Raw genomic sequence first — 24,439 nt, 5'->3', positions numbered from 1 at the left:
GAAACGCATAAGATTCCCCAAATCAGTTTTCCTATATCAATATTTAATAGTTTAAATTAATTCATATCTTAAGTTGGAAGTCTATACAATTTTTGCATCATCGCTGTTGTTATTGTTGTTGTATTCAAATTTAAGGCATTTCCGCTTTAGCTCCTGCGAATCCGTCCAAAACTTGGCCAGACGCTGATCACTGTTCGAGCAGAACTCACGGAAATCCTTCAGCATGCGCAGCTGGAAGAGTTCGCCATCTGCCGAGTTGTTGATGGTCAGCGCCTTCCACTTCTTGTTGGGTATCATGTGATTCCAGGCCCACAAGAAGCCCACCTTTTTGGGCACATTCGTATTGTTCGTGTGTCCATAAACACAACGCGTGAAATTCGCCTCCTGGCGACTGGGTGACTCCACCTGGTAGTTCTTGCTGGCACAGCTAAATGACAGATGAAATGGCTTAATCAGGATTCCGAAGGATTCTGCCGTCAACTTACCGTATTAGAGCAAACATATTGCCAGTGCAATGGACATATTGGTATTCTTTGGGCATCTGCTGGAAAAATGATGAACAAAATTACCAAGGGACAATATCAGATGAGCAGCTGCGACTTACGTCCTTGTTTAGGGTGAACTTCTCCTCGAGCACGCAAGGCATGAAACCAAATCTGGCCAAAATGGTCTCCTGCAGGAAGAGCATGCGATCGGAACGGCTATTCTCGGGGAACTCTGTAAGTGCACATAAAGAGATTACAAAGATGCCCCTGCTCCAATTAAACCCCAAAATGGTGCACATACCATCGAAGAGGGCGGCGCCATCCGGTAAAAATGTGACGCACAATGGAATGAAGATGGGACCACGTAATGGATCTGATTTCTCTGTAAACGGCTCAGCCATGGGATCAGCGGGCACAGAGACTAGCTGAAAGCCACACTGATTCGCCTTGCGCATCCAACCAGAAATCTTCCAAAGAATTACAATTAATATGAGGAATCTTAGGCAAGCTGAAGTATTTCATTACCAGATCAGAAACAATGGGTCCCGATGAGGTTACCCACTCGACGACCAGCTCGAAAGCGAATCCTGGCTGCATGACCGTGTGATGCTTGACATGACCCCATTCCATGCGATCGCTCTTCTGGTTCACATCGATCTCCAAATGCGACTTGCGACAGACGCGCTCTGCAATATAAAGTGGATTAGTTCCTATCAGGGATCAGGCTACAGGCAACAGGCTATTTACTGTTCATGCAGTACTCCGTCCAGGATTGTGGAGCGGGCGTATCACGCAAGAAATTGGGCACCTTTGTGGGCGCTGGCTCGTCGTGCCACAGGAAGCCGCAACCCTGGAGCTCAATCTCCAGCCACTCATTGACAAATGCGCTATACTCGTTCAAAGGCGGCGCATAATCTAAAAGGATGCAAGGATTTCTGATTGCTAAGAAGCTCATTGGCTGCAGATATGCTCACCTTTGGCATTCTTGTCCTGCTGGACGACATAGTAGAAGACAAAGCCCGGCACAACGGGCTGATTCCAATCGCCAGAGGCGTGGCATATCATGCGCTCCCTGCAAGAAGTGGAGTTAGTCTTGTTGAGATGGAGCTTATAGAGATAAACTCACTTGCGCATTGCCTCCAACAGCTCCAGAGGATGGCGGCCGTTGGTCACACGAGAACGGAGCCATATCAGCGCATCGTAAGAGATGAAGGTGCAGGAGGGTAGCGATTGAGTTTGGGTAAAGAAGCCCACGCCATTCACCGGATGCTTCATGGCCTCAAACATCTCTGCCAGCGTTGCACTCGCACTGAACTTGATATCCATGGGGAAACTTACAACAGAAAAAGAAGAAGAAGCTAACTGGTGAACAGAAGAGCAGAAGTTGTCTCGGGCTGATGCACTTACCCATCATCCTGATCGTCGCGTGGAGCGACTGCAGTCGCAGTTGCTGCCGCCGCTGTTGCCGCATCCTGACTGGGCAGGATGCGAGAAATGCGGCTGGCATCCAGTTTGGGTCGCACATCGATGCTGTGAAGACAAAAGCTGGATTAGCACTGGCAAAGTTGGCAACGCTGACAAACCATTTGTGTGTAGGGAAATTAGGAGGTGAGTATGTTATGTGGCTGTGTGTGTGTGTGCAAGTGCCAGCATTTGTGCAGCGATTACAATTTAGTAAAGTGTGGTGGGTTTGAGCATGTGTGTGTGTGTGCGTTAGTACAAATACCGAAAAATGTGAGACAACTTAGTGCAGCTCTCTCTTTCTCTCGCACTCCAGCTCACTAAATTCAAATTTAGGAAATTTAAGTATGTGTGAGCTAGTGTGTGTGGGGGGGGGGTAGAGGGGAGGGGGAGTGTATGCAAAATCACAAACGCAGCTTTCACTCTTAAAATTTGCAAACCAATGGTAGAAGTGTGGGGAGTTTTGTTTTGGGAGATCAGGATGGGGTACAAATAAAATAGAATCGCAACGCAAGCCTCAAATACAACCAAATAGCGAGAGAGAGAGAGAGAGAGAGAGACAGATATACTCTCTCAATTGTATGGTTGAATTTGTTGCCTGCTCGCTGGATGGCACAAACCTTTGCTGTGGTGAGTTTAATAGATTATGAGTCTTTTCAGTGTTTCTAGGTGTGGGTGTGTCATGCTGCTGAAAGCCAAATACCAAATTAAATCAAATAAATATAACAGAGCCGAGGCATTAATCGCAATAAAATTATAAATATAAATATATAATTATGATTTTCATACGCTACAAGTCAAGTGCAAACAAACTAACAACATACAGCTTAGATCATAGCTACAAAAACATCAGTCACCAATATATTTTTAAAAGGAGGAGGGTGGGGAGAGCAGCGAACAAAAAATAAAGAAACTCAACTCGCAGGCGCAATGAATGAACATTCCCATAATAAATGTGCTACATATTGCGTGTTTGTGTGTGTGTACGACGTGTGTTCGTGTTGGCGTGTGTGTGTGTGTGTGTGTGTGTGTGTGTGTGAGTATTTTGAATACGATATAAAAACCTGGGTCTCTTTCCGGGCAGCCGATTGCTGCCGACGCGCTCACGAAATGGCTCTCCCTGCAGACGGACGATTTGCAGTTGCAGTTATCGTTTCAGTTTCATTTGTCGTGTGGAGAAACAGACAGAGACAGCGACAGAGACAGAAGACATTGAGAGAAACATTAGAAGTATGTTCAGCTTAAGCCTGGCGCCTAGCGCATTATTATGAAAGTAGTGTGAGTAGTTCGAACAAACGAGACAAAAATATTGCAAAATAAATGGGGCCGGGGGGTAAATTGGTACAAAATGTGCGCAGCTGAATGAATGTAATTAGATATTCGGTAAAGTGGATAGATAAATAACCTGGTTAAGAGGCCTGGACAAATTGCTCGTACTGTGTCGTCGCTTGGTTAGACTGTGGGTGGTGGGGCTATCCTGTAAATGTACATTATGTTAAGCGGTAAGCACTACAAATTGCAATTACATAACGTATGTCAGTGACAACAGCCTCTGTTAACTGTCTTTCTCTCTCTCTTTGAGAACTGCAGCAGCAACTGGAATTGCAACTAGAAATCGCTCAACGATAACGATAACAATAACGATTAAACTCGATCAAAACAAAATAAGACAATAACAAACTAAACACAACGAAAGAATGAACTAAAAAATTCGCTGGCATCTTACGCGAGCTTTGCGGCCATTTTGTCGCTTCAATTTGCTGACAGTCTCGATCAGTCGTACAAAATCCTCAATTTGCTCCCGTGTGTTATCCACCACGGCTTCGGTGAATATATCACAGCGCTGGCACCCAAAGCTAACGATCTTATTAACCATGCTATCGCGCGGCAACAGATACATGCGAAAGCGCCAATACTTCAGGCTCTATAAAATCACAAGAAATAACGACATTAATGAGTGGTGAACGAGGTGAATTACGCTCAAAATACTCACCTCCATTAGCGGATAGTCGACGTCGCCGCGCGTGCAAATGTACAAATCCATGTGATTCCAGCTGAAGTTCTCCAGCTTTTCAGTGGTGAAGTTAACGCCAGATATCTCATACGTCTCGTGTTGTGGCGCGTGAAAGCGATAGCGATAATCCACATTGATGGGCGGATAGGGATGCCTATTAAATTGCAACGAAAAGAGAAGTTGCAACATGAACAAGTAATAATGATTCAGTAAGAATATAAGTTCTTGTCATATTGGCATCGATTGCTATTTTCTAGGACCACAACTTGTCTTTCTGTTTGCTATTAGAGATCAGCTCACCTGGGCCTGTAACCCGTTACGGTGATAACAGAGCCGCTGAACGAGATCTTGTGAAAGATGCGTCCAATGGAGAGCAGAAACTCCTTGTTCGACTCGCAGGGTGGCTTTACGGGGAGCACAGCAGATGTGGATTGGTTGTTGGTGGTGGTGGCACCACTGCCAACTCCTGGTCCACTGGCCGAACAAGCGTTGCTGGAGCTGGCTGTCGTCGGCTTCTCCTCGACAACAATTAGCTGAAAGCCCTGGGCCAGCCGCTGTGAGACGATCTCCTTGCAGACCTCCTCCGTGGAGAGGGGCTTGCGGTAGACGGCACGACTGGTGGCATAGTCCTGATTCACATCATCGGGAAGCAGTGTGTACGCGGAAATCACGTAGTCGTTGTGAAGTGAACGCTTGTCCGGAAAATAGTCCGTGGTGATGGGCAGGCAAGCGGGTATCGATAGCGATTTCCAGTCAACGCCTGAAAGTGGCAACAATAATAGAAATGCATACCTAGGCAGTAGACGCCGCAGCGTGCATTTGGACAAGAGGGCGGAAATGGGTGTTCAAGAGGTACGCAAATAGAAAAAGCCAACGCCGATACGAGATACGAGTATTAAAAATAAGTATTTATAGTATTTATAATTATATATATATATAGTTGAGTAACACAATTTGCAATTCGCTTAAGCTCTATGCATAATAATTAAAACCAGATTCTCCACGTGTACGCAAGATTCAGAGAAAACAGCGTGAAAACTTGCTTAACTTTTAGATTTGCATTTTTTGGTCAAACATTAAATTAGCAGCAGGTGCATGGACGTGCAATGGGCGTGGCTGAAAAAGCATGCGAGTATTACAAATAATAATAATAATAAAGGGAATTACACATGCCAACATGCTCGTGCGAGAATTCAACAAACCGTAACCACCTCAATCCGATGTGGATAAATTGTGCATAGATTAAATATACATATATATATATATATAATGGGTGGTAAACATTCAATAGTGTGTCTAACTACATGGAATGTTGTGGGCTGGAGCGGGGCAAGCGAATTGAGGCGGGTGGGTTGATGCTTGATGTGCTATTATATTTGAAATCTACAATGTCCTCTATGAAAAACTTGTCGATTTAGTACATGTGCGTGAAATATACAATGCAGATATAAGCGATGAGAAAATACTTTGATTTCATCTAGATTAGACAGACGTAAGATTTCCCAAAATCATTTCGAGCATTCATTTTGCTTAAACAGACAAAAGTGCCAAAATTTAATTTGAATTTCTGTTTTTTTCTCTCAGCTTATACTCAATACTTGCTTGCTTACCTTGCAAATTTGTATTAGTAAAGTGTATCGATTAAAATCGATAACAGACATTGATTTAAAAACAGCGACTACAAAGTGCTTTAGTCAAGATGAGTATTTGTGCAACATCTACTCTACTAGACAATGTTATTACATAACTACATTTTACAGGGTATGTGTAGGGGATATGTGTGTGTATGTCTGTGCATGTATATATGTGTGTGTTGTAGATGCATTGCTTTATACAAAATTGTGATTATTTTTTGTTTTTGCCAAACCTATGATGATCTTTCCTTTGCCGACCGCCTCTGTTGTAGCCTCAAGCGGTGAGCTTCCAAAATTATTATGGTCACTTTCGACAATCGGTTTCATAGTTGTGTGTTTGCCTGCCGTATTCCCAATAAAAGCATTCCCATTTTTTAAATCGATTTTTTTTGTTGATGATTGAACGATGTTGAGATCGATTAAGTTTCGATTGTTATTGTGAATTTTGATTTTAGAGGTTACATTTCATATCCAATTGGGGTTTGTTGTTGTTGTTGTTTGTAGTCGTTGTTGGCCGCACAGTTTTATTGATGTGTTGGTGGAGTAGCGGGATTTTGTGAATTGGCCATTTAAGACATATACACATATATGTATATATAAATATATATATCGTTAATATAGATCAAATTTCGAATCAATTTTCGTCGATAACATTTAATGGAAAATATGTGTGTTAAAAATCGTGATATACAAAAATACAAATGTGAATTAGTTGAGATATCAAATCCGAATGCCTTAAATACTAAAAAAAATATATATAATAATTGTAGAATGCGGTTAATATTAGGCTACATTAATAGTAGTTATTAACGGACAATCTCCACGATGAATGCGCCCAGACTGACGAGGAATCCAATCAGATACAAATAGAAAACAAAAGCGACCCTATGGAATGTTAAAGGGCTCTCCTGGTCCATCTGCAGAAAGTCCGCAACACTGGCAAAATCACGAACATAGCCAACCCTCTTGGCACGGGAATACCAGCGATTGTGCCACTTCTGTGGCAAACCGGCCTCGTTGACGCGCAACTCGAAGACGTGCAGCGGATGCTTGAAATGTGATCCGATGCGCAACTGGAACTGATTGGGAAATGTCCCGTAGCACAGTCCCGATAACCAGAAAAGTTTGTGCTGCAGATAGCGCTGCTGCAGCTGAATGAATTTCCAGCGTATTGTGCTGATGGGATAGATGTAACCCGGACTCAATTTCACACGCTGATCATAGAAATGCTGGGCATTCGTATAGGTAGACATTCGACGAAACTGTTCCTCGTGTCCAAAGGAACTGACAATCGCATCAATATCACTGGGTACCACCAAAATGGAATAGGGCTGCTCAAATAGTTCCGTTAATGTCCCCGATGGCTTTATGTTTAGTCTCACCGTCCACAGCGATGTGACCCGGCTGACATACAGGGAGACAATGACAAAGAAGCTAAAGACGAAGCAGGCGGAGATTAGCATGTTGCAAGGAAATATCGGAAAACGCTGAGAGACACGCACTTCATCATAGCTGAACGCATGATTGCCTGGCACTCCCAGCAGGGACCAGGTCTGCATTCGCACCGAACGACTTGCCCAACGTTGCAAGAGGATCACAAGTGAACTTAGCAGGACCAGATAGAGCCATACGTCCTTTTTGAATGCCGTATACAGGAAGAAACCAGCTGGAAGTTTATAATCCCGTGGCATCAAAAAGCATCGCTGCACCACCGAATATGGATACGAATAGTCCACTTTTCTGGAGACCTGTAGCGTCGTAAACTGATGTGGACTCAACTCGATTCGATTCTCAGCGAGCATTTGCACCAACGCTGGCATATTGATATTGTTGGATTCGTTGATATACAGCGGATAGATCTCCAGGCACACATTCAAATGCCGCATCAGTTCAGTTATCAATGCGCCACCGGCACCATCCAGGTGCAGCTGCCCCTCGTTCGCATACCAAAACGTGGACGGCACATCCACTTGAACGGGCACACGCAGCTTGTAGCCAAGGAAATCTGGACGATTGGGCACCGGGAACAGCGTGAGTTCGTCTTGGCTGCGACTCAGTTCGATTACACGCAGCCTGGGATAGGGATCCATGTGGTAGAGTTGTTGCTGAGCAACCATGACGAGAGCCGAACGAAATCCATGCAACCACAGGTACTCAAAGAAGGACTTCAGCATTGCACGCTTCTCCTTCCGTTGGAGGATGAATAAAGTCTTCCACTCTCGACAACGTTGTAATTTCGTCGTATGCACCTGTATCACGGGATCTCTAGAATCACGGGCAAAGATCACAAACAGCGATTGTCCATTGGTCATAGGGTTTAACTCGTCAGTGTAGCTATCAGTTGCGATGATCTTGGGCAGCTGCTGAAAGTAGTTGTTGTCACTGCTCAGTGCATCCAGAAAGCCCTCACTGATCGCTCCAGCGCTGTACGTTATGCTGATGGACTGCAGACGATGTACACGTCCAATCCGATCAACAAATTGTGCCACATCCGTTGTGGCATTCGCAGCCAGCAGCTGCAGCATCAGCAGTTGCAACATTTTCCCCGTCAATGCTTGAAAGCAATGATTGCAACGGGTTTTTAAGTCGTGATTTTGCGTTACCCGCCCCATGATAAAAATCTCTCGAAATAATTCCCGCGCGCTAACGATTATTGATTAAATAAGAGCTATGCAAACATACCCGTTGTAATCGCTGGCGTCCACTCCTGCTCCCCAGTGGCACCCCACAGATACGACTTCGCCTGTGTGGCAGTCAGATTGGGCACATTGGCGGCCGGCGTTGCATTTAGCAGCGAATTGTGGCGCTTCTTGAAAACTGAAATGAGACAATGGCAGGTGCATCAGTATAGCTCAAACCGTACTCTAGCAATCCTGACGGACAACGGACAATTCAACGGACAACCGACACTTCTCCCGTTTCAACTCTTAATACTTACAATCAGATTTGTCATCGCCTATGGCAAAGTTTTGTGAAGTAAAAGATCTGGTCAGGCTAATCATGGAGTGAGTTGACATCTGATCAAACTGATCGCCAGCCGACGAGTTGAACTCGTTGTTCTCATTGTTATTGTTGGTGTTGTTGTTGGTGCTATTCGAGTGCTGCAGATGGCGAGAGTAGTTGATCGCCGGCACTGTTTTTGCTGGCACAGCTTGGTAATGATGTTGTTGGATGAGCACACCCGTTGGGCCCTTGGGAAAGATGTGCGTCCAACGGCGTCGATTGGAAGTTAGCTTAATGGTCACATGCGATGGATCAAAGGGATTGATGAGCGCCCGACCCGGGCGCACAATTGGTGCAATGCTGACAATTGTTCGTCTGGCATTCTTCTCTGATGCCAGCGACTCAGACAGATTGGTCGCGTCGGAGAGGGTGGCCAGCATGCCCGAGGTGCCGTGATGTATGTCCGGATCAGACATCTTACGCCGCAAACTGGGTATTTTTGTGGGCGTCAGATTCTCCCAGTCATTGTTGCGATACGCATACGTCTCAAAGCTGGGCACCGACGTCTTCTTTGCCCTCACCACACGCTGCAAGGAGCTAAGAATTCGAATTTGTTAATATTGCATTAATAGTATTTGGCATGGTATACAAATCGAAATGTTACCAGGTGCTCTGGGCGGGCAGTGGCTGAAAGATTTGCTCATCGTACGCATCATAGTCGAAGAGGGAGTTGTGTATATACTCGGACTGATTGCAGCTGAGAAAGTTACGCTCACTCTCCTCCACATCGGGGTCATCGTCAAACGATAGAATCGGCAGCTTGATGCGTGGTATAAAATTAGAATATGCAATCTTCTTGTTCGTGGAGTAGAAGCTCAGATTAATCCAATGCGGCAGTGAGTAGTCATCGGCCGATGTGAGTGTCGTATCCTTGTTGTGGAACTTCAGCAGCGGCACAGCATGCAAAGGCTGCTCGCCCACACACACAAGATCGCTGCCGACGCCGTTGTCGATGATGCGCTGCTTGGTGATGTTGGTGAGTTCTCTATCCACTGAGAATACTCCGACACCGGGCGTAATCACAACGGACAGTTGACCAGTGCGATCGAATGTGCGATCCAAATAATGTTTCTCGAATGTATTCAACGATATGTTGAGCACCTCCAGGAAGTTGCCCTGCGTCGCCGTCGAATTGGTTGCCAGCGGTATGCGCATATTCTGACGTTCATGATAGCGCAGCACAGTCGCCTGATACGAGGTGAACAGTTTCCGCAGCTGGGCGAGCACAGTGCACCAGTCATCGTTGCGTTCGTTCTGTATAGCGACGCGATAGAAATCCTCGTAGTAGCGTCCCTTGTAATCCTGCTGCAGGCAGTCGCGCATATGGGCGGGAAACTCATCGAGGTTCTTGGCCGCATAGAAGGTGCGCGAGAAGAGGACAATGGTCACCTCGTGATTGCAGCCGAGTTTCTTCCACTTCTGAAAGAGTTCGGTGAGAAATCCATTGACCGCTTTCTCAAAGTACAAATCGCCGTGGATATCGAAATCCCACATTTCCGAGGACATTTGCAGGAATAGATAGACCATCGAGGTGCTGCTGCGGAACACAATCTTTGTGTCATCCGTAATGACGCCGCTGGCCACACGCTCACCCTGCGACCACATCTCGTACACCTGACACCGTATCTGCATGTCATTGTAGTCGATCTTCTTGTTCACATACACGCAGGTATTTGTCTGATTGATCAAATTTCAATTAATTGTTATTGCACTCTACCAGAGATACGTGAGACACCACTACATACCAGATACGTCTTGAGACGCCACATTTCCGAGCGTCCCATATACTGATCCTTGAAGGTGATCTCTATGGAGTCGAGTGCAACATCCGCCGGATTCACAATTCGCATCACGACATGCGTATAGGGTTTCATCTTGAATGCGACAGCGATGCACGACTCAATGCTGATTACATTGCGGCCCGTTTTGTTCTGTTCGTTCAGTTCGGTTATCTGCAGCAGCAGATGGGTGCCATTCTCATCGTCGGGTGCATAGATTTCCACCACATCGCCGACCTTGGCTGTCGGATGATCCTGTGGATTTAACACTAAATCGGCATCTGTGCAAATATAAAGGCAATCTAGAACGTTTTCCTTAGATAACATTGTGTGCATTTCTCACCATATGACTTATTACAGCCCCTTGTGTGCGTGATTAATTTATAGGTCTTCATTTTATTTTGTTAGCTTTACGGCTCCATTTACATTGAACAAAACTTTGTCCTTCTTCTATTCCGTTGTTTTCTTGGGTTTTGTTTTTCTTTCGTTTACTGCTTGTGGGATGGTATTTAAGTGTTGGCTAACGTCGCGTGGCGCGCAACAGCTGATGCAAACGAGTTAGTGATGTGCTCAGCACTCAAGATATCGGCAAAGCAAAAGGACTGCGCAATATAGAATCTCGCATCGTGCGGCGATAATCACTGGTGTTATCTATAGATTCTCTGTGATATAAAATATCTATTTATATTTATATAACATTTCTATTTCAAGCAGTTGGCCAAAAATTCTGCAGCCAGTATCGATACTTGATATTTTATTGGCCTAGTGACCTTTGTACCCTCATTTTGCACGCTTATTAATTACAGCGATAATGTTGCCCATTTAAAAACGAACAATTTCAGGCAATCTATAAACTCTAAAATAAATACAAAATATATAATATAAATATAAAAACGATATTGATTATAATTTCATTGAATAATTTTTTTATTATATCGCAATATCAGTGAATACATTTGACTAACAGTTTTGTCAGACAGTTGCCTGGAAAAATCCTCAGTTCAATAATTGCATAGCGTTTTGCATTTCAACTTCCACAACAATTATTATTTTTGTTTTTCTCGTGGGTGTGTTGGGCGTATAAAGTATGTATGTATTTATGTTTTAATGTCTGTATGTTTCTGCTAGTGTTTAGTGTGTCGCATTTAATTGTTGATTAGAACTCGTAACCGTTGCCATTGACGACAACGATCTTTTCGGCTGATAATGTCTTTCTCTTTTTTTTTCGTTTTGTAAGCGCATCTATTTATACATAATATAATAATTATATATATGTATGTATATTATGTAGCTTAAGGCATTGCACGCGCTTTAATAATAGTTGATTCGCTGTTTTTGGACTTTGCATAGTTCTTTTTTGTTTTGTTCTGGGTCGCTCACCAGGATGCGTCGATTAGTAGAACGTGGATAAATATGATTTATTTGTAAGTATTTATGAGTGGGCGAAGGATGTAATTAACAATTGAAGTGTGTCGTTTGTTGTGTGTGTTCTCAAATCTCCCAACATGCTCTGCTGCTTAAACATAGACAAAACTACCACACACACTCCTAAATAACTAAAACGAGTACGGGCTACAATTAATTACAGTTACAAACTAGCGTTGTTTTTAAGGACCGACGACTAACTACTAACGGACTAACTCAACTCAACTACAACTCCGACGACATCTCACATCGCCACAGTGGCAAGGACAACGGTGATGTCGTCCGGTTTGCCGCCACGCGCCTGTATATTATTGCGACGCGCACTGATCGCAAAGGGGGAGAGGAACTCGCTGTTGAGGGACAGAGTGCGTGCCATCAGTGCCAGAGTATTTGCTGTCATTTGTAGCTTGACGGGATCCCTTTCGCCCTCAACGTCGCGCAGCACCTGCAACATCAGATCCTCGGGCACATTATCGAAAACGCCATCGGTGGCGATCAGTATGACATCACCCTCTTTGACGGGAAAATTCATTGTGTCCGCAGATTCGGGACTGTCGCTGAGCACATTTGGCCCATGGCCGGGCGGGGGCAGCGATAGTTGGAAGGGTGTGTTAAAGTAGTGCTGTTGCTCCTCCGATTTGTGGACTATTTCACCGGCACGCACCACCATAAAACCACTGTCGCCAATGTTGGCTGTGTGCACCGTGCTCGTCTCACGATTCAGGATGAGCACACAGGCTGTGCTGCTGCCCAGAATGGGTTTCTTTTGCTCCATTAGCTCGCAGTAGCTGTAGGCAAGCAGGTTGACGGGTCGTTGCGGATTGAAGTGGGTGCAGCGCACCAGGCGCTCGCATGTGCGCATCAGAAACGATGAGAACTCGCCCGGATCGATGCCGTAGCTCCGCCAGCCGCCGACACCATCGGCCACGCCCATCACATCCGCCTGCTCGGTGGATGCTTTGAACCAGGAGTCTTCGCCGTATTTGCCCGGCTTGTATTTGTGTCGCAGATTGTCCTTGGCAAACCCACAAACCACCGAAACGAATCGGGGTCGAGATCGATTAGAGTTTGGCTTTGCAGCACCTTTGGTTGTGGCACCCGTTGCCGAGTCGAGCAGCGTTGAGAAGCTACTGCGTAACGCCCGTGATATCAGACGCGATGTCCAATTAAGCGAATGCATCGCAAAATAATATTCTTTCGAAACGCGTCCTCGTAATTGTCGTTTAGTCGTTATGCACACACACACATATATATGCAGCTAGTATATCGATTTTACACAGTGTACATCTATTCGTGAACTCTGACAGATTTAATTGGCATACGCAACCGCTTTTAACCAGTTGCGAGCCACTAATTTAGCAAATTTACGTCCTAATTATTAACGAAAATACAACTACGACAGAGTTATGTGATACACTTTTTTCCATTAGTCGTCTGGCTCACATACGTCACGAGAACAGGGATGTTATTCAGCAGCATTAACATGGCTGTTGATAACAGCAAACAAACATTATACATTGATCGCACTTAATTTTTAAATAATCAACCTATTTTAAATGCTAAATTACATTAATTATGTTGTAAATAGATTTTAACTGAAGTTAAACAATTAACTTGCTCTAATTGACGGCTAGTTTTGGAGAAAATTGTCTCGAATTTGAATTCATTTCACTGCCAAAAGTATGCAATTAAGTTATTTTATTAACAGGTGTAACAAACCCTCGTTGCGCTGTTATACCATATGTCAAAGTCACATGGGGCAGAACTGTCAATAAATTCACAATGACGATACCATCGCATCTTTTTTAATCGATATATTTTGACAAAATTTTTTGAAAGTCTCAAATTACACAGTAGCCTTTCATTGTTCCTAATTTTATGCCAATCAAAATGTCCGACCACCATAATTTTGAATAATTCCCCGTTCTTACATACTAACAATAGACAAATTCTAGTCTACATTTAGTTTCCTAAATGATCCTTCTATACCGAAGATGCTCTCAAAATCAATAGGAACTCCGGGGCGTAGCTTCTCGTCCGTGCCATATTGTGCGTTAGCCTTGTAGTAATCTCTGTGATCTTCGATCTTTTTACCCCAGATCGTAGTACTTTCCTCAATGGAGCCATTTTCACCACCATACTCCTTGGGCAGATATTTCAAAGGAAGCTGTTCCATCAGAGAATCAATATTGCTGTGAATAAAGAGTCGCCCCTGTTGTTTCTTTGACATCATGGGCTTAATCATATTGAAGACGGTCTCAAATCCGGGGATTACGTTGACAAAATGCTGAGCCTTGGGTCGTATGGGGAACGCCTCCTCATTGAATACAGTCATCTTTTTCGCCAAACCCGGCGTCATTTGAAACAAGTGCGATGCAGTCGCACCCTTCATATCCATAATAAAAACCACTCCGCTTATAAGAGCATCATCATCCTCTAAAATTGACAATTCCTGCATAGCTAGACCCACTCGCATAACATCAGTTATTTTATATTTATCAGCTGGTGTAACGCCCATTCTAAAAATGCCCACGCGAGCTCCATTATACAGATTAGGTAGGAAGATAATGGGTCTGTTTATGACATTTAATACATTAATAAGTGACCTTCGTATCGAGTTTTTGGTCGGCTTACCCCAATCGTTGAATTTCTCGAAACTTCGGGTCGTCAATATCCGTAATGTTAAATAGCTCCGGGTATTTGGTGCGCAACGTGTAATATTTATCCAATTTGGATTTGGTTCGCTCCAGACTGTACTTGCAGCCGCGCAGAAAAGCGATCAAGAATTGATCATCTTTGCGAGAATTAAGATGCGGTTGCTGGTCAATCCATGTCTTCAATGTCTCCAGGTCGGCTTCAATGCGCTCAGGAACCTCGTTGAGGTACTCCTTGGCCTTTGCTTGCAGTTCCGCGGAGAGTGGTCGTATTTGGGGTGGCATATTTAAATGTTCTGAGAACCGCTCGTCACTACCTCAATCACTGACTATTGGACGACTATTGATAAGTAAGTACGTTCATATGCGCTGTAAGTTATTGCTGATTTGATTAGTTTATCATTTTGCGATAACATTAATGGCCGGCCATATACCCAACTTACCCGGCCTTCTAAAGTATGTATTTCATCAGCGAACTTAAGCAGTTCATAATGTAAAAAAAACAAAAAAACCAAATTCATCCAGGCACTTTTCAATTTACTGGCGTGCTATAATTTAGTTGCTCTTCTTATAGTCTATTTCTGGAAGGGATAATAATCTAGGCCTGAATTGTAGTTATATTTGGGCTTCTGTTTCCTTTTCGCTATATCGATAATCTCCTGCACATCCTTACGGTATGCCGGTGGCAGCATTTCCTCATGCAACGTGCACTTGTGCTCCTCCGGCTCCTCCACCCGGAAGATGTAACGGCGTATGATATCGATGTCACGCCCGAATTCCTCTTTCAGATCCGATATCTTTGTGGGTGCCGTATCAAACGTAATGGTAAAATGTGTCGCCTCCCTATGGACGACTCCATGTTCGCTCACTTTGTGTGGCAAGGCGCGTGTTCCAAGATTCTCAAGTTTGCGTATAATGCCGCCTTTGTCGAATATAGCTTCAGCTGTTCGCTTTATCACCGAGATCAATTCCGGCTGGAATAAAACGCACATTGTTAATATTTAATTTACATAACTGTGCATTTGCATTTGTTTTTTTATTTATACTTTACCCGAGGCAGTTGCCGCAATACCAGAGCCAATTCATAGGAGGGCATTTTATCGACTTGTGGCAACTAAAAATTAAGGCTCGTTTTGCACAATTAAGTTATTATTATTATTATTAGTATTAAATTACAAATGGTACAAAAAGCAATAAAATTGTTTTGGTTAATGTGAACAGTGTGACCAACAAAAGATACAAAAAAAAAAACCTTATTAGCACAACAGCTGTGAAACACATTTGATGCATGCTTTCCGGCAGTGCGCCAAATATGATTTTTTATTTATAAAATGTAGCTGTTTGATAAAGAAAAAGAATGAATATAAAAATACAAGACACAGAATGAAAATTTAAATCAAAAGGATCTTAAACATAAGTACACAGCATGTATAAGCATGAATTTTAAGCTTTGAAACGGGCAGCCCCAGTCGTGGTGGTGATGTACTTATTGCTATCGATGCAGATTTGTCTTCGGAGTTAAATTGAATATTAATGGTGTAGTCTTCTCATTTATCTGCTATACCTTCTGCTTCCTTAAAGCTTTCTGATCGTGATTTTCTTGTTGTTCTTGGTAACTTTAATGTCACTGGAACAATATGGACTTCTTTTCCTGACAAGTGTTTTCTCATTCACGACTCAAAATGAGTTTCTTATGGACTATACATATGATATGATATGATATTACAAATTCTTTAAATAAAATGCATTATCTGATTTTTGTCTTGGATCCTTCCTTCTTCTCTGTGTTCCGTTTTGAACCCATTCCCTATCCTGAAGATTCCTAGCACCCAAAGTTGGAGGTGTTGTTTGATGATTCATCAATATCTGCATTGTTGTCCTCGCTGCCTGTCACTAGTATACTTGGCTGGCTCCCAACTCCACTCCCCTAACCATTTACAATTGTATTTATTATGTAGTCTTTTAGTTAACTCCCTTTCTGTATTTGTGTGCAGCAGATTTCTTGTAATATAATAAATGCCTAGGAACTATGCTATTGCAAATGTGATTTCAAATTGTTTGCGACAATCAAGTTTATCTACATTGTAGAATGGTTCCGATTTAAAAGTCGATAATATTATCTTAATAATATTATATTTTTAAGAACACTTCAGATTTCTAATCAAAGCAGAATATTTACCTTTGTTATGGAATAATTTTAGCAATTGCCAATTTGACATATAAAAATGTATTCAGTCAGTGAAATGTGGACTTATCAATTAAACAAAATAGGCAGCCAAGCAATTGAAAGATTAGTTTCGAAAGTAGTGCTTTATCAAAAACTTATTCGAACATTGAACATCACTTTTTCTTTCACAAAGTATGTACTCAAAAGACGAGACATCTGAGATTAGCTTTACTGTAGCCGATGAGGATGCGTGTTTGGGATGCGGCACTTTATTAATTGATAAGGCACAAATGGAAGAGCACATTTTATTCAGTTCTTAGCCAGAACATGAGTACTAGTTAATTTATGCAAATACTATTGAGTTTTCCAGTTCCAATCTCTTACTTTAAATATAAATGTTTGTTTATGCTTATCACTGTTTTTTTTATTTATTATTCTTTGAAAGGTGGAAAAAAAATATATGTGTCTCATCGATGTCATTATTATTCAATGGCTCATTAAACTCAGCAGGCTCTAAATAACAAAGTCTCGTCTTTCGAAAGTAATAAACATTAGGCTTGGAAAAGAATTTGATGTTCTGATTGTATTGAGTGACATGGCATAAAAAATGTAGCGACCCAATTCTAGAATCGAGTCCCGGCATAAAACCGAACATGTTTTTCGACATAAACTATCATAAATGTCGCGAAGCTGGCAATGGCACTACCCACATCATCTGATTTTCTTATTCTTCATTCTATTATTTTCTGACGATTATCTGATGCAAGACCAGTTATAGGGCAAGCTGCCCACCTGGAAAAACATTTTTCGGTCTCTCAGTCGGACTCATTAGAAAGAACATTTTTTTTGGGTAGGCTATTTCAATTCGCATCGAATATCATTTAAACAAGCACTCAAAATTCTTATGTCCACCGCTCACGATATAAAAACCAAAGACTCGCTCTTAGCTCAGGTCAGTCTATAGTTGTTGTTGGACTAAACCACAAGAAGACATCATGGAGGCTCATTCCGTTCTCGCGGCACTGCTGCTTGGTAAGTTTATGCGAAGTATTGACTAAGAATCCTTTAACTGAAGGATTTGTTTTCGTTTTAAGGCATTTATTGCACGGCCAGTGCAACATTATTGAACTGTAATTGTGAGCCAGGGCCAAGAGGACCACCAGGACCACCAGGACCGCAAGGATCACAAGGACTGCCTGGTCTTTCAAGTGGTGGTGGCCTAATTGGTGGAGGTGTTATTGGTGGCGGTGGACTTTGGCCACCGTTTCCAGTGCCCCCATTTCAGGGACCTATGTTAGGTCCAAGAGGCTTCCCAGGAGCATCAGGGCTACCGGGACCACCGGGACCACCGGGACCGCCAGGATACTGTTTCCCTTGCCCGTTTAATTTCTTTGGATTACGACCAGGTTTCGGCCCAATAGTCGGACCAGGACCAATAATCGGACCAGGACCAATAATCGGACCAGGACCAATAGTCGGACCAGGATTAGGAACCGGACCAGGAGCTAATGCCATTGGCCAGGGTACTGCTATTGGCAATATTGTTATTATCCCACCGACCCCCAATAATCGCGCCATGTTCTTCCGCATCACACCCGATGGCCAATTGATCCGCCTTGAAAGTCCCAAAAATGAGCTCGCTGAGATTCTACCGAGTAATTTCCAAGAAATCATCGCCCAACAGTCTGCCGTGCCAACAGCTGCCTCCTCAGAAACAGGCATAACACCACCCACAGAGTCCGCTACCGATGATCAGTCGCCCGATGGCCTGGATGAGATGTTTGCAGCAGAGACGATACGCAAGGAAAATGGCAACTCTGAAGCAAACGATTGGCGTCGTGTCCTCCTGCTGGGCGAGCCGCCAGCAACAAAGGCTGCCTCCCCAGAGCCGGGCACCGCCAAACAGCTAGAAAACAGCATGGACAGCTTTCAACAAGCGCTGATCGATCTTAGGGATAAGTATTCCTCTCTAATGCACGCTCCACGCGCCAGCCATCCACCATATGCAGTTATTGTATAGACACTCGCTTTAATAAAACACGTACTCATAATTTCAATAAAAGTTCTTGACAGAGGATAGTAAAGGGCATTCTTTGAACTTAAAATACCTGCAGGAACTGTAACTTTGGCAATACTGCTCCGATTTTAAAAACCCAGGGGCTCTTTAGTATTGCTTCTTGTTGTTATATGACTAAAGATAAGATTTAGAAAGCAATATTCAGTGTAATATTCAATCATGAGAACTTAATAGTACTGTTTAACTATAATCAAAAAAAGAAAGCACAGAATAATTTCTTAACCGACTTGTAGGTTCACAAAAGTTCACGAAAGACTTAAATTAATTCATTTAATTTTTAATTTAATTAACCGCCACTATAAAAGCTGTCATAATTCAGAATCAGTTGAACTCAGTCTTGTCAAAATCGGATTACCTTTTAATAGTAAATATTATTATTATTTACAAAGTTGCAGAAATAAACATATTTGGGTATTTCCATGGTCGTCACATTTCGTCACATTTGAACGTGTTTGGAGCACTGTTTAGAGCAAGAGGCAGTCTCTGCCGATTTTGTGGTTCCAATATATTACCAATATTTTATTGGTAATAAATTAAAACCACCAAATCGGCAGAGCGTTCAATTTTCACGTGAGTATCACGTTCACAACAATATCAATGCTCATGTACAATTTAGATTTAGAATACAATAGAACCAAATTTCTAGACAGATTTGATATCGGTCAACATAAGCCCACGTCAAGATTCAGACTTACTGATAATACATAAGAAACGTTTTTCTCCACCTGTGCCCACCGCCATGAGTCCTATCAGCAATTGGAACTGGAATAGGACTAGGAATAGGCACAGGTATCGTTGGATCCGCTGTTGCTTATTATTGATTAACATTTATCTGATAGTAGTAATAATTTAATGTCTTTTTTCGACCTCTAAATTCATACTACATTTAAAATTGAATGCATGATTCTTAGTTGAGATTCTTCTCATATCCTCAAAGTTTATCCAAGTATAAATAAGATGCATAAGCTAAAACTGTACCAACTGTTCAATTTATATAAGACCATATACTAAAAGTCACTCACTAAATCAATTACTTATAATTCAACGCGTGTGTTATATGACAAAAGATTAGATTTAGAAAGTTAGTTGTCCGAATCATAATCCAAAGTCGTAGCAATATTCAGTCTAATAATATACAATCATGACAATTTCATAGTATAGTTTGCCTGTAACAAGAACACAAAATCATTGAATTTCAAGATAAGAACAACTAATAATTTATTAACCAATTTATAGGTTCACGAAGGATCCATTACAAATAAAGCTGTCATTGTACAAAAATAGTAAACTCAGTAATGGGATTCAAGTTTCCGTCAAAAACGGATTATCTGCTGATTATAAACATACGCAAAGGGTAAATACATTTTTCAAGTGTATGGAAATGTATGTTTTATTTTTAGATTGTGAATACCATCTACGTTAAAATCCCAAAAATAGTATAATCAAATGTCACGACAAATTATACCAACTGACATTCATCAACAGTAATCTTTAGACTATGTTTTTAATGATATCGCGTTCGACTTTTAATTAAAGTTAGAATTTATTCAAGCTGCCAATCAATCACAGGCTGTTTTTCCATCGCCAACGCAGGCGGCAAAGGCCATCGTGTGGGGAATGGAGTTCTGCTCGTAGACACCAGTGAAGAGATGCGCCCAAGGACCCGATGCAAATACTGCAACGTCCTCGCCACCGTGCGTCTCGGACTCCAGGGGAGCAGTAGCGGGGAATAGCTGTTCAAAATCGTTGCCAGTCAATAGGGAGTTGGGGTCGACACGCTCGTGTGCCTCCTTATCGTAGTAGATGTCGAAACTCTTGCCATTCGCATAGCTCAATGGCAAATAGGATTTGCCATCGGTGCCCGGGGTTTCGGCTGCGCCAAAGATATCACTGCCTCGCGGCTGATAGCCACCCAGGCTGAAGGCGTGCGAGTGATCCGACGTAACCACAATCAGTGTATCCTCCTCGCTGGTCATCTCGCGCGCACGCCTCACAGCCTTCGACAACTCGGCGGTCTCATCCAGCGCAATGCGCGCCATTGTATCGTGATGGCTAATATCAATTTTGCCACCTTCCACAAACAGGAAGTAACCGTTCTCCTCGTTCTCCAGCATCTCGATGGCCTTCTCCGTCATCTCCTCCAGCGTGGGCTCATTGTTGTCCTCATCGGCTAGCTGCTCCAGATGGTAGTGCATGTGGCTCTTGCTGAACAGACCCAAAAGACGATCCGTTTCTTTGGGATCAACCTTGAGCAACTTCTTGCGATTCTTTACGTAGGTGTTGCCCTTGGACAGAGCCTCGAATTCCTCGACCAGATTGCGGCCATCTGTGCGACGGCCCTTGTCATAGTGCTCGGGATCAAAGAAGTTACGCTTTCCGCCGCCAAGCACGACCTTCAGTTTGCTGCCCACCTCGCCATGGATGAGTTGCACTGCAATATCGTCCAATCCGGTGGCCAGCTCACCACAAGCCTCTTCTAGTAATGCATTATTCTCCCATTCACGATCGGCAGTGTGGGCATAGACGCCCGAAGGAGAGGCGTGTGTGACACGTGTAGTGGTCACGAGTCCAGCTGCCTTGCCCGCATCCATTGCCCATTTGCCCAAAGAGAAGACGTGATTCGCTTCGTTGGCCATGGCCAGGCAATCGCCGCGTTTGATGTGAGCATTGACACCAATGGTGCCGTAGTTGGCCTTGACGCCGCACAGATACGATGTGGATGTTGACGCCGAGTCTGGCACAATCTTATCCACGCAATAGGTCTTGGATAGGCCCGTGTAGGGGAATTCCTCAAATGATAGCTTCTTCTCCTCGCCGCCAATATAGTTTCTAGCTGCAGCCAACGTTGCCAGTCCCATGCCATCACCCAGGAACAGTATAATATTCTTTGCACGCTTTGTATTCCGCACATAGTTCAGCTTCTCCTGAATATGCTCCTTGCTGGCCGACAGCCAATAATCCTGTGTGTCCTCGCCGTTAATGTGTTTCGCGCTCATACGTGCACTTGATGGCAGAAACGGATGCATGAACTCTTCGTCATCATCCTCGGGCACCTTGCCCGGCACTGCTACGCCCAGCACACAGTCGGCCAAGAGTAGCAACGGCAAAAGACCGCTCAGAAATCGTTTAGTTAGCATTGTTTTCTTAACTGGTTCTCAGCTCGGGAGTTGAGCAATCACTGAACTGGGCAGACGCTGAACGGTGCTACTTTATAGAAGCGCTTTTAGCGGCTGCAATTAATTTCAAGTGATGATAGCTCATTTTCGCGTGATGTAGTATTTATGGGCACTTCTGGGGAAGGTGCATGTGTCAAAACAGCACTTGAGCTGTCGATCGATTGACACATTCAAATATCACACAATACCAAATAATATACGACTTGAGTAGCGGGATTACAATAACAAAGGCCCATTTTGTTGGCTATATAACCTTGCCTGCTTCTCGATAGCTCAACAGTCTAACGTTAGCCGTCGGACGGATCGAAATTAAATCGAAAGTTCCGAACAAATTTTACCAAATGGCAAATAGTAGATTTAAGAGTACTTGCTTGCTGCTGGCAATTCTCGGACTGGTCACCTGTCCAGTCTGGGCTGAACCAACCGATGAGCAGGATAATGGTGAGTAATGTCAAGAAGTTCTTGATGGTAATCTTTTTAGTGGCATTTCTATTTTTTCTTTGATTTATACATTTAATTACACTTACATATAATATAGAAATCTTATCGCAAAAAGATTGTTACACTCGCCATCACGTTAATCTATTAACAATATTCAATATATTTGATCAATAATCTATTTAGTGTATCTACAAATCGATTAATTGTAGAAAATTTGAGTTTTAAACATTACGAAGCAATTTTGATTACTATCTGTGAGAGACGATTAATCATTATCAGACAAAATATTACTTACGTCTTATGAATTGAAATTTGATTAGCAATTTGATTTATGATAACCAAAAACAGCACAACATCCACGTTTGCAAATCTCACGTGAATTTGTCGAAATGGCCGAGGAGTTGGACACACGTTTCTGGCATGATAAGGCCCAATCCATACTGACCGATAAGCTGGAGCACCACAAAAAATTGAATGAGAATCGTGCCAAGAATGTGATACTCTTCTTGGGCGATGGTATGTCCGTGCACACGATTGCCGCGACCCGTGCCTTCATGGGTGATAGCAATAAACAGGTCTTCTTCGAGAAGTTCCCCTATGTGGGTCTGTCCAAGACCTATGCGGTGGATGAGCGCACTCCAGACTCGGCCAGCACGGCGACGGCGTATTTAAGTGGTGTCAAGGGCAACTATGGCACTATTGGCGTCAATGCGAAAGTGCAACGTGGCGATTGCCACGCGGCAACTGACAGCAGCACACACACGGAGAGCATTGCCCAGTGGGCGCAGGAGGCGCGCAAATGGACGGGTCTGGTGACAACGGCTCGGGTGACGCACGCCTCACCCGCTGGCGTTTACGCCCATGTCGCCGATCGTAAATGGGAGCATGATGGCAAGGTAACCAAGGATGGCTGCAGTGCCGAACTAAACATCGACATTGCGCGACAGCTGGTGGAGTCGCCAGTCGGCAAGAATTTGCGTGTGGTGCTGGGTGGCGGACGTGCCAATTTCCGTGACAAGAGCATGGCCGATGAGGAGGGATATGCGGGCAAGCGCACGGATGGGCGCGATTTGATCAAGGACTGGCAGGAGGATAAGCAGCAGCAGGGCGCTGATGCACACTATGTCTGGTCACGCAGTGGTCTCTACAATGTGGATCTCAGCAAGACGGATTATCTGTTGGGTCTATTCGATGCCAGCCATTGTAGCTACCATGCTGAGCGGGAACATGATGAACCCTCACTCTCCGAGATGACAGAGGCGGCCATCGATGTGCTGAGTCGCAGTGAGAATGGCTACTTCCTGTTCGTGGAGAGCAGTGGAATTGACGGGGCACATCACGCGACAAAAGCACGCAAGGCACTTGAGGAAACCGAGGAGTTTGCTCGCTCCATTGAGCTGGCCCGCAGTATGACCTCGGAAGAGGACACGCTCATCGTTGTCACCTCGGATCATTCCCATACAATGACCATCAACGGATATCCGGTAAGTTGCCTATTAATGCAGCTTTAATTTTATACTCAATCGCTATTCTTTTCTGTGCAGTATCGTCGCCAAGATATCCTCTCACTGGCTCCGAATTTGGCCACCGATGAGGTGCCCTTCACCATACTCTCCTATGCTAATGGCCCGGGCTTTGTGAATACCTATGACGATGGTGGCCGCATGGATCTGACGAATGTGGATACCACAGATCCAAACTTTCAATTCCAGGCCACAGTACCACTTGCGTCGGAGGCCCATGGCGGCGAAGATGTGGGCGTCTTTGCATCCGGTCCGCACGAGCACTTCTTCTCCGGCAACTATGAACAGACGACGATTCCCGCTCTGATGGCCTATGCCGCCAATATTGGTCCCTTTGCCAAGAACGAACTGAGAAAGTCTTAGTTTGAATAAAGTGATCATTGTGATTAATCTGCTCATAGAATAGGGTTCTAATAAGTTTTTATAAAGTACATGAAGTACATGAAGTGGGTGGTGTCCTACAAAATTAGATGGTAGATTCAGTTGTGGATTTATCACTCGCTGTCAGCAGAAATAGACAAAAAATAATATTAAAAGTGATATATTTATATAAATAAGAGCAGATAAGTCTGGTTGCATATTTTGTGTATATTATTTACGA

At 43.5% G+C, this 24,439-nt stretch overlaps 7 protein-coding genes across 17 annotated transcripts; 2 read left to right on the top strand and 5 right to left on the bottom strand.

The window, feature by feature from the left end:
• Nucleotides 1–22: 22 nt before the first annotated feature.
• LOC6557656 (GATOR complex protein Iml1) lies at nucleotides 23–10,920 on the bottom strand. 11 transcript variants are annotated; one of them, XM_032740935.2, is made up of 20 exons: nucleotides 10,719–10,910; nucleotides 10,343–10,656; nucleotides 9,202–10,274; nucleotides 8,533–9,134; nucleotides 8,277–8,411; nucleotides 5,828–5,935; nucleotides 4,261–4,720; nucleotides 3,940–4,114; nucleotides 3,673–3,870; nucleotides 3,352–3,423; nucleotides 2,567–2,631; nucleotides 1,893–2,015; nucleotides 1,612–1,818; nucleotides 1,460–1,557; nucleotides 1,233–1,400; nucleotides 1,011–1,171; nucleotides 787–952; nucleotides 605–717; nucleotides 486–541; nucleotides 23–427 (listed from the first exon to the last, which is right to left on the bottom strand). In XM_032740935.2, exons 1-20 carry the CDS (start codon nucleotides 10,768–10,770, stop codon nucleotides 82–84), a joined length of 4,692 nt encoding a protein of 1,563 aa, XP_032596826.1. In that variant the 5' UTR covers nucleotides 10,771–10,910; the 3' UTR covers nucleotides 23–81. The 11 variants fall into 11 exon arrangements, with proteins under 11 accessions (XP_032596826.1, XP_032596834.1, XP_032596837.1 ...); XM_032740943.2 differs by lacking the exon at nucleotides 2,567–2,631 and adding an exon at nucleotides 3,011–3,066 and having other exon boundaries at nucleotides 486–544; nucleotides 10,719–10,909; XM_032740946.2 differs by lacking the exon at nucleotides 2,567–2,631 and adding an exon at nucleotides 3,011–3,066 and having other exon boundaries at nucleotides 10,719–10,909.
• On the top strand, nucleotides 4,078–24,241 carry LOC6557604 (membrane-bound alkaline phosphatase). The gene is made up of 4 exons (XM_001984053.3): nucleotides 4,078–4,155; nucleotides 22,147–22,315; nucleotides 22,664–23,799; nucleotides 23,860–24,241. The coding sequence occupies exons 1-4, from the start codon at nucleotides 4,111–4,113 to the stop codon at nucleotides 24,199–24,201; spliced, it is 1,692 nt and encodes a 563-aa protein (XP_001984089.2). The 5' UTR covers nucleotides 4,078–4,110; the 3' UTR covers nucleotides 24,202–24,241.
• On the bottom strand, nucleotides 11,279–13,442 carry LOC6557645 (protein phosphatase PTC7 homolog). The gene has a single exon (XM_001984048.2). The coding sequence runs from the start codon at nucleotides 12,978–12,980 to the stop codon at nucleotides 12,045–12,047; it is 936 nt and encodes a 311-aa protein (XP_001984084.1). The 5' UTR covers nucleotides 12,981–13,442; the 3' UTR covers nucleotides 11,279–12,044.
• Nucleotides 13,590–14,797, bottom strand: LOC6557634 (alpha-tocopherol transfer protein-like). The gene is made up of 2 exons (XM_001984049.2): nucleotides 14,435–14,797; nucleotides 13,590–14,373 (listed from the first exon to the last, which is right to left on the bottom strand). The coding sequence occupies exons 1-2, from the start codon at nucleotides 14,737–14,739 to the stop codon at nucleotides 13,752–13,754; spliced, it is 927 nt and encodes a 308-aa protein (XP_001984085.1). The 5' UTR covers nucleotides 14,740–14,797; the 3' UTR covers nucleotides 13,590–13,751.
• Nucleotides 14,971–15,600, bottom strand: LOC6557629 (probable 28S ribosomal protein S6, mitochondrial). The gene is made up of 2 exons (XM_001984050.2): nucleotides 15,506–15,600; nucleotides 14,971–15,428 (listed from the first exon to the last, which is right to left on the bottom strand). The coding sequence occupies exons 1-2, from the start codon at nucleotides 15,548–15,550 to the stop codon at nucleotides 15,030–15,032; spliced, it is 444 nt and encodes a 147-aa protein (XP_001984086.1). The 5' UTR covers nucleotides 15,551–15,600; the 3' UTR covers nucleotides 14,971–15,029.
• LOC6557620 (collagen alpha-1(XVIII) chain) lies at nucleotides 17,202–18,698 on the top strand. The gene is made up of 2 exons (XM_001984051.2): nucleotides 17,202–17,653; nucleotides 17,716–18,698. Exons 1-2 carry the CDS (start codon nucleotides 17,617–17,619, stop codon nucleotides 18,639–18,641), a joined length of 963 nt encoding a protein of 320 aa, XP_001984087.1. The 5' UTR covers nucleotides 17,202–17,616; the 3' UTR covers nucleotides 18,642–18,698.
• Nucleotides 20,173–21,889, bottom strand: LOC6557617 (membrane-bound alkaline phosphatase). Its single transcript, XM_001984052.2, has one exon. It carries the CDS (start codon nucleotides 21,833–21,835, stop codon nucleotides 20,258–20,260), a length of 1,578 nt encoding a protein of 525 aa, XP_001984088.1. The 5' UTR covers nucleotides 21,836–21,889; the 3' UTR covers nucleotides 20,173–20,257.
• Nucleotides 24,242–24,439: the final 198 nt, after the last annotated feature.

This window comes from Drosophila grimshawi, unplaced genomic scaffold (assembly GCF_018153295.1).
Source record: "Drosophila grimshawi isolate 15287-2541.00 unplaced genomic scaffold, ASM1815329v1 contig_44, whole genome shotgun sequence".
NCBI classification, from domain to species: domain Eukaryota; kingdom Metazoa; phylum Arthropoda; class Insecta; order Diptera; family Drosophilidae; genus Drosophila; species Drosophila grimshawi.
The sequence above is the reverse complement of the archived record's forward strand: the minus strand, read 5'-3'. Positions and strand labels throughout refer to the sequence as shown.

Coding starts and splice junctions, on each gene's coding strand:
- LOC6557620 (XM_001984051.2), top strand. CDS start 17,617: ATGGAGGCTCATTCCGTTCTCGCGGCACTGCTGCTTG. Junction 17,654..17,715: donor TCTCGCGGCACTGCTGCTTG/GTAAGTTTATGC, acceptor TTTCGTTTTAAG/GCATTTATTGCACGGCCAGT.
- LOC6557629 (XM_001984050.2), bottom strand. CDS start 15,550: ATGCCCTCCTATGAATTGGCTCTGGTATTGCGGCAACTGCCTCGG. Junction 15,429..15,505: donor TATTGCGGCAACTGCCTCGG/GTAAAGTATAAA, acceptor GTTTTATTCCAG/CCGGAATTGATCTCGGTGAT.
- LOC6557604 (XM_001984053.3), top strand. CDS start 4,111: ATGCCTATTAAATTGCAACGAAAAGAGAAGTTGCAACATGAACAA. Junction 4,156..22,146: donor AGAAGTTGCAACATGAACAA/GTAATAATGATT, acceptor GCTTCTCGATAG/CTCAACAGTCTAACGTTAGC. Junction 22,316..22,663: donor AACCGATGAGCAGGATAATG/GTGAGTAATGTC, acceptor AACCAAAAACAG/CACAACATCCACGTTTGCAA.
- LOC6557645 (XM_001984048.2), bottom strand. CDS start 12,980: ATGCATTCGCTTAATTGGACATCGCGTCTGATATCACGGGCGTTACGC.
- LOC6557617 (XM_001984052.2), bottom strand. CDS start 21,835: ATGCTAACTAAACGATTTCTGAGCGGTCTTTTGCCGTTGCTACTCTTG.
- LOC6557634 (XM_001984049.2), bottom strand. CDS start 14,739: ATGCCACCCCAAATACGACCACTCTCCGCGGAACTGCAAGCAAAGGCC. Junction 14,374..14,434: donor CGAGAAATTCAACGATTGGG/GTAAGCCGACCA, acceptor TGTCATAAACAG/ACCCATTATCTTCCTACCTA.
- LOC6557656 (XM_032740931.2), bottom strand. CDS start 10,770: ATGAAGACCTATAAATTAATCACGCACACAAGGGGCTGTAATAAGTCA. Junction 9,135..9,201: donor CTGCCCGCCCAGAGCACCTG/GTAACATTTCGA, acceptor TCGAATTCTTAG/CTCCTTGCAGCGTGTGGTGA. Junction 2,632..3,351: donor TGTCCAGGCCTCTTAACCAG/GTTATTTATCTA, acceptor GGCTTTCAGCAG/CATGACACACCCACACCTAG.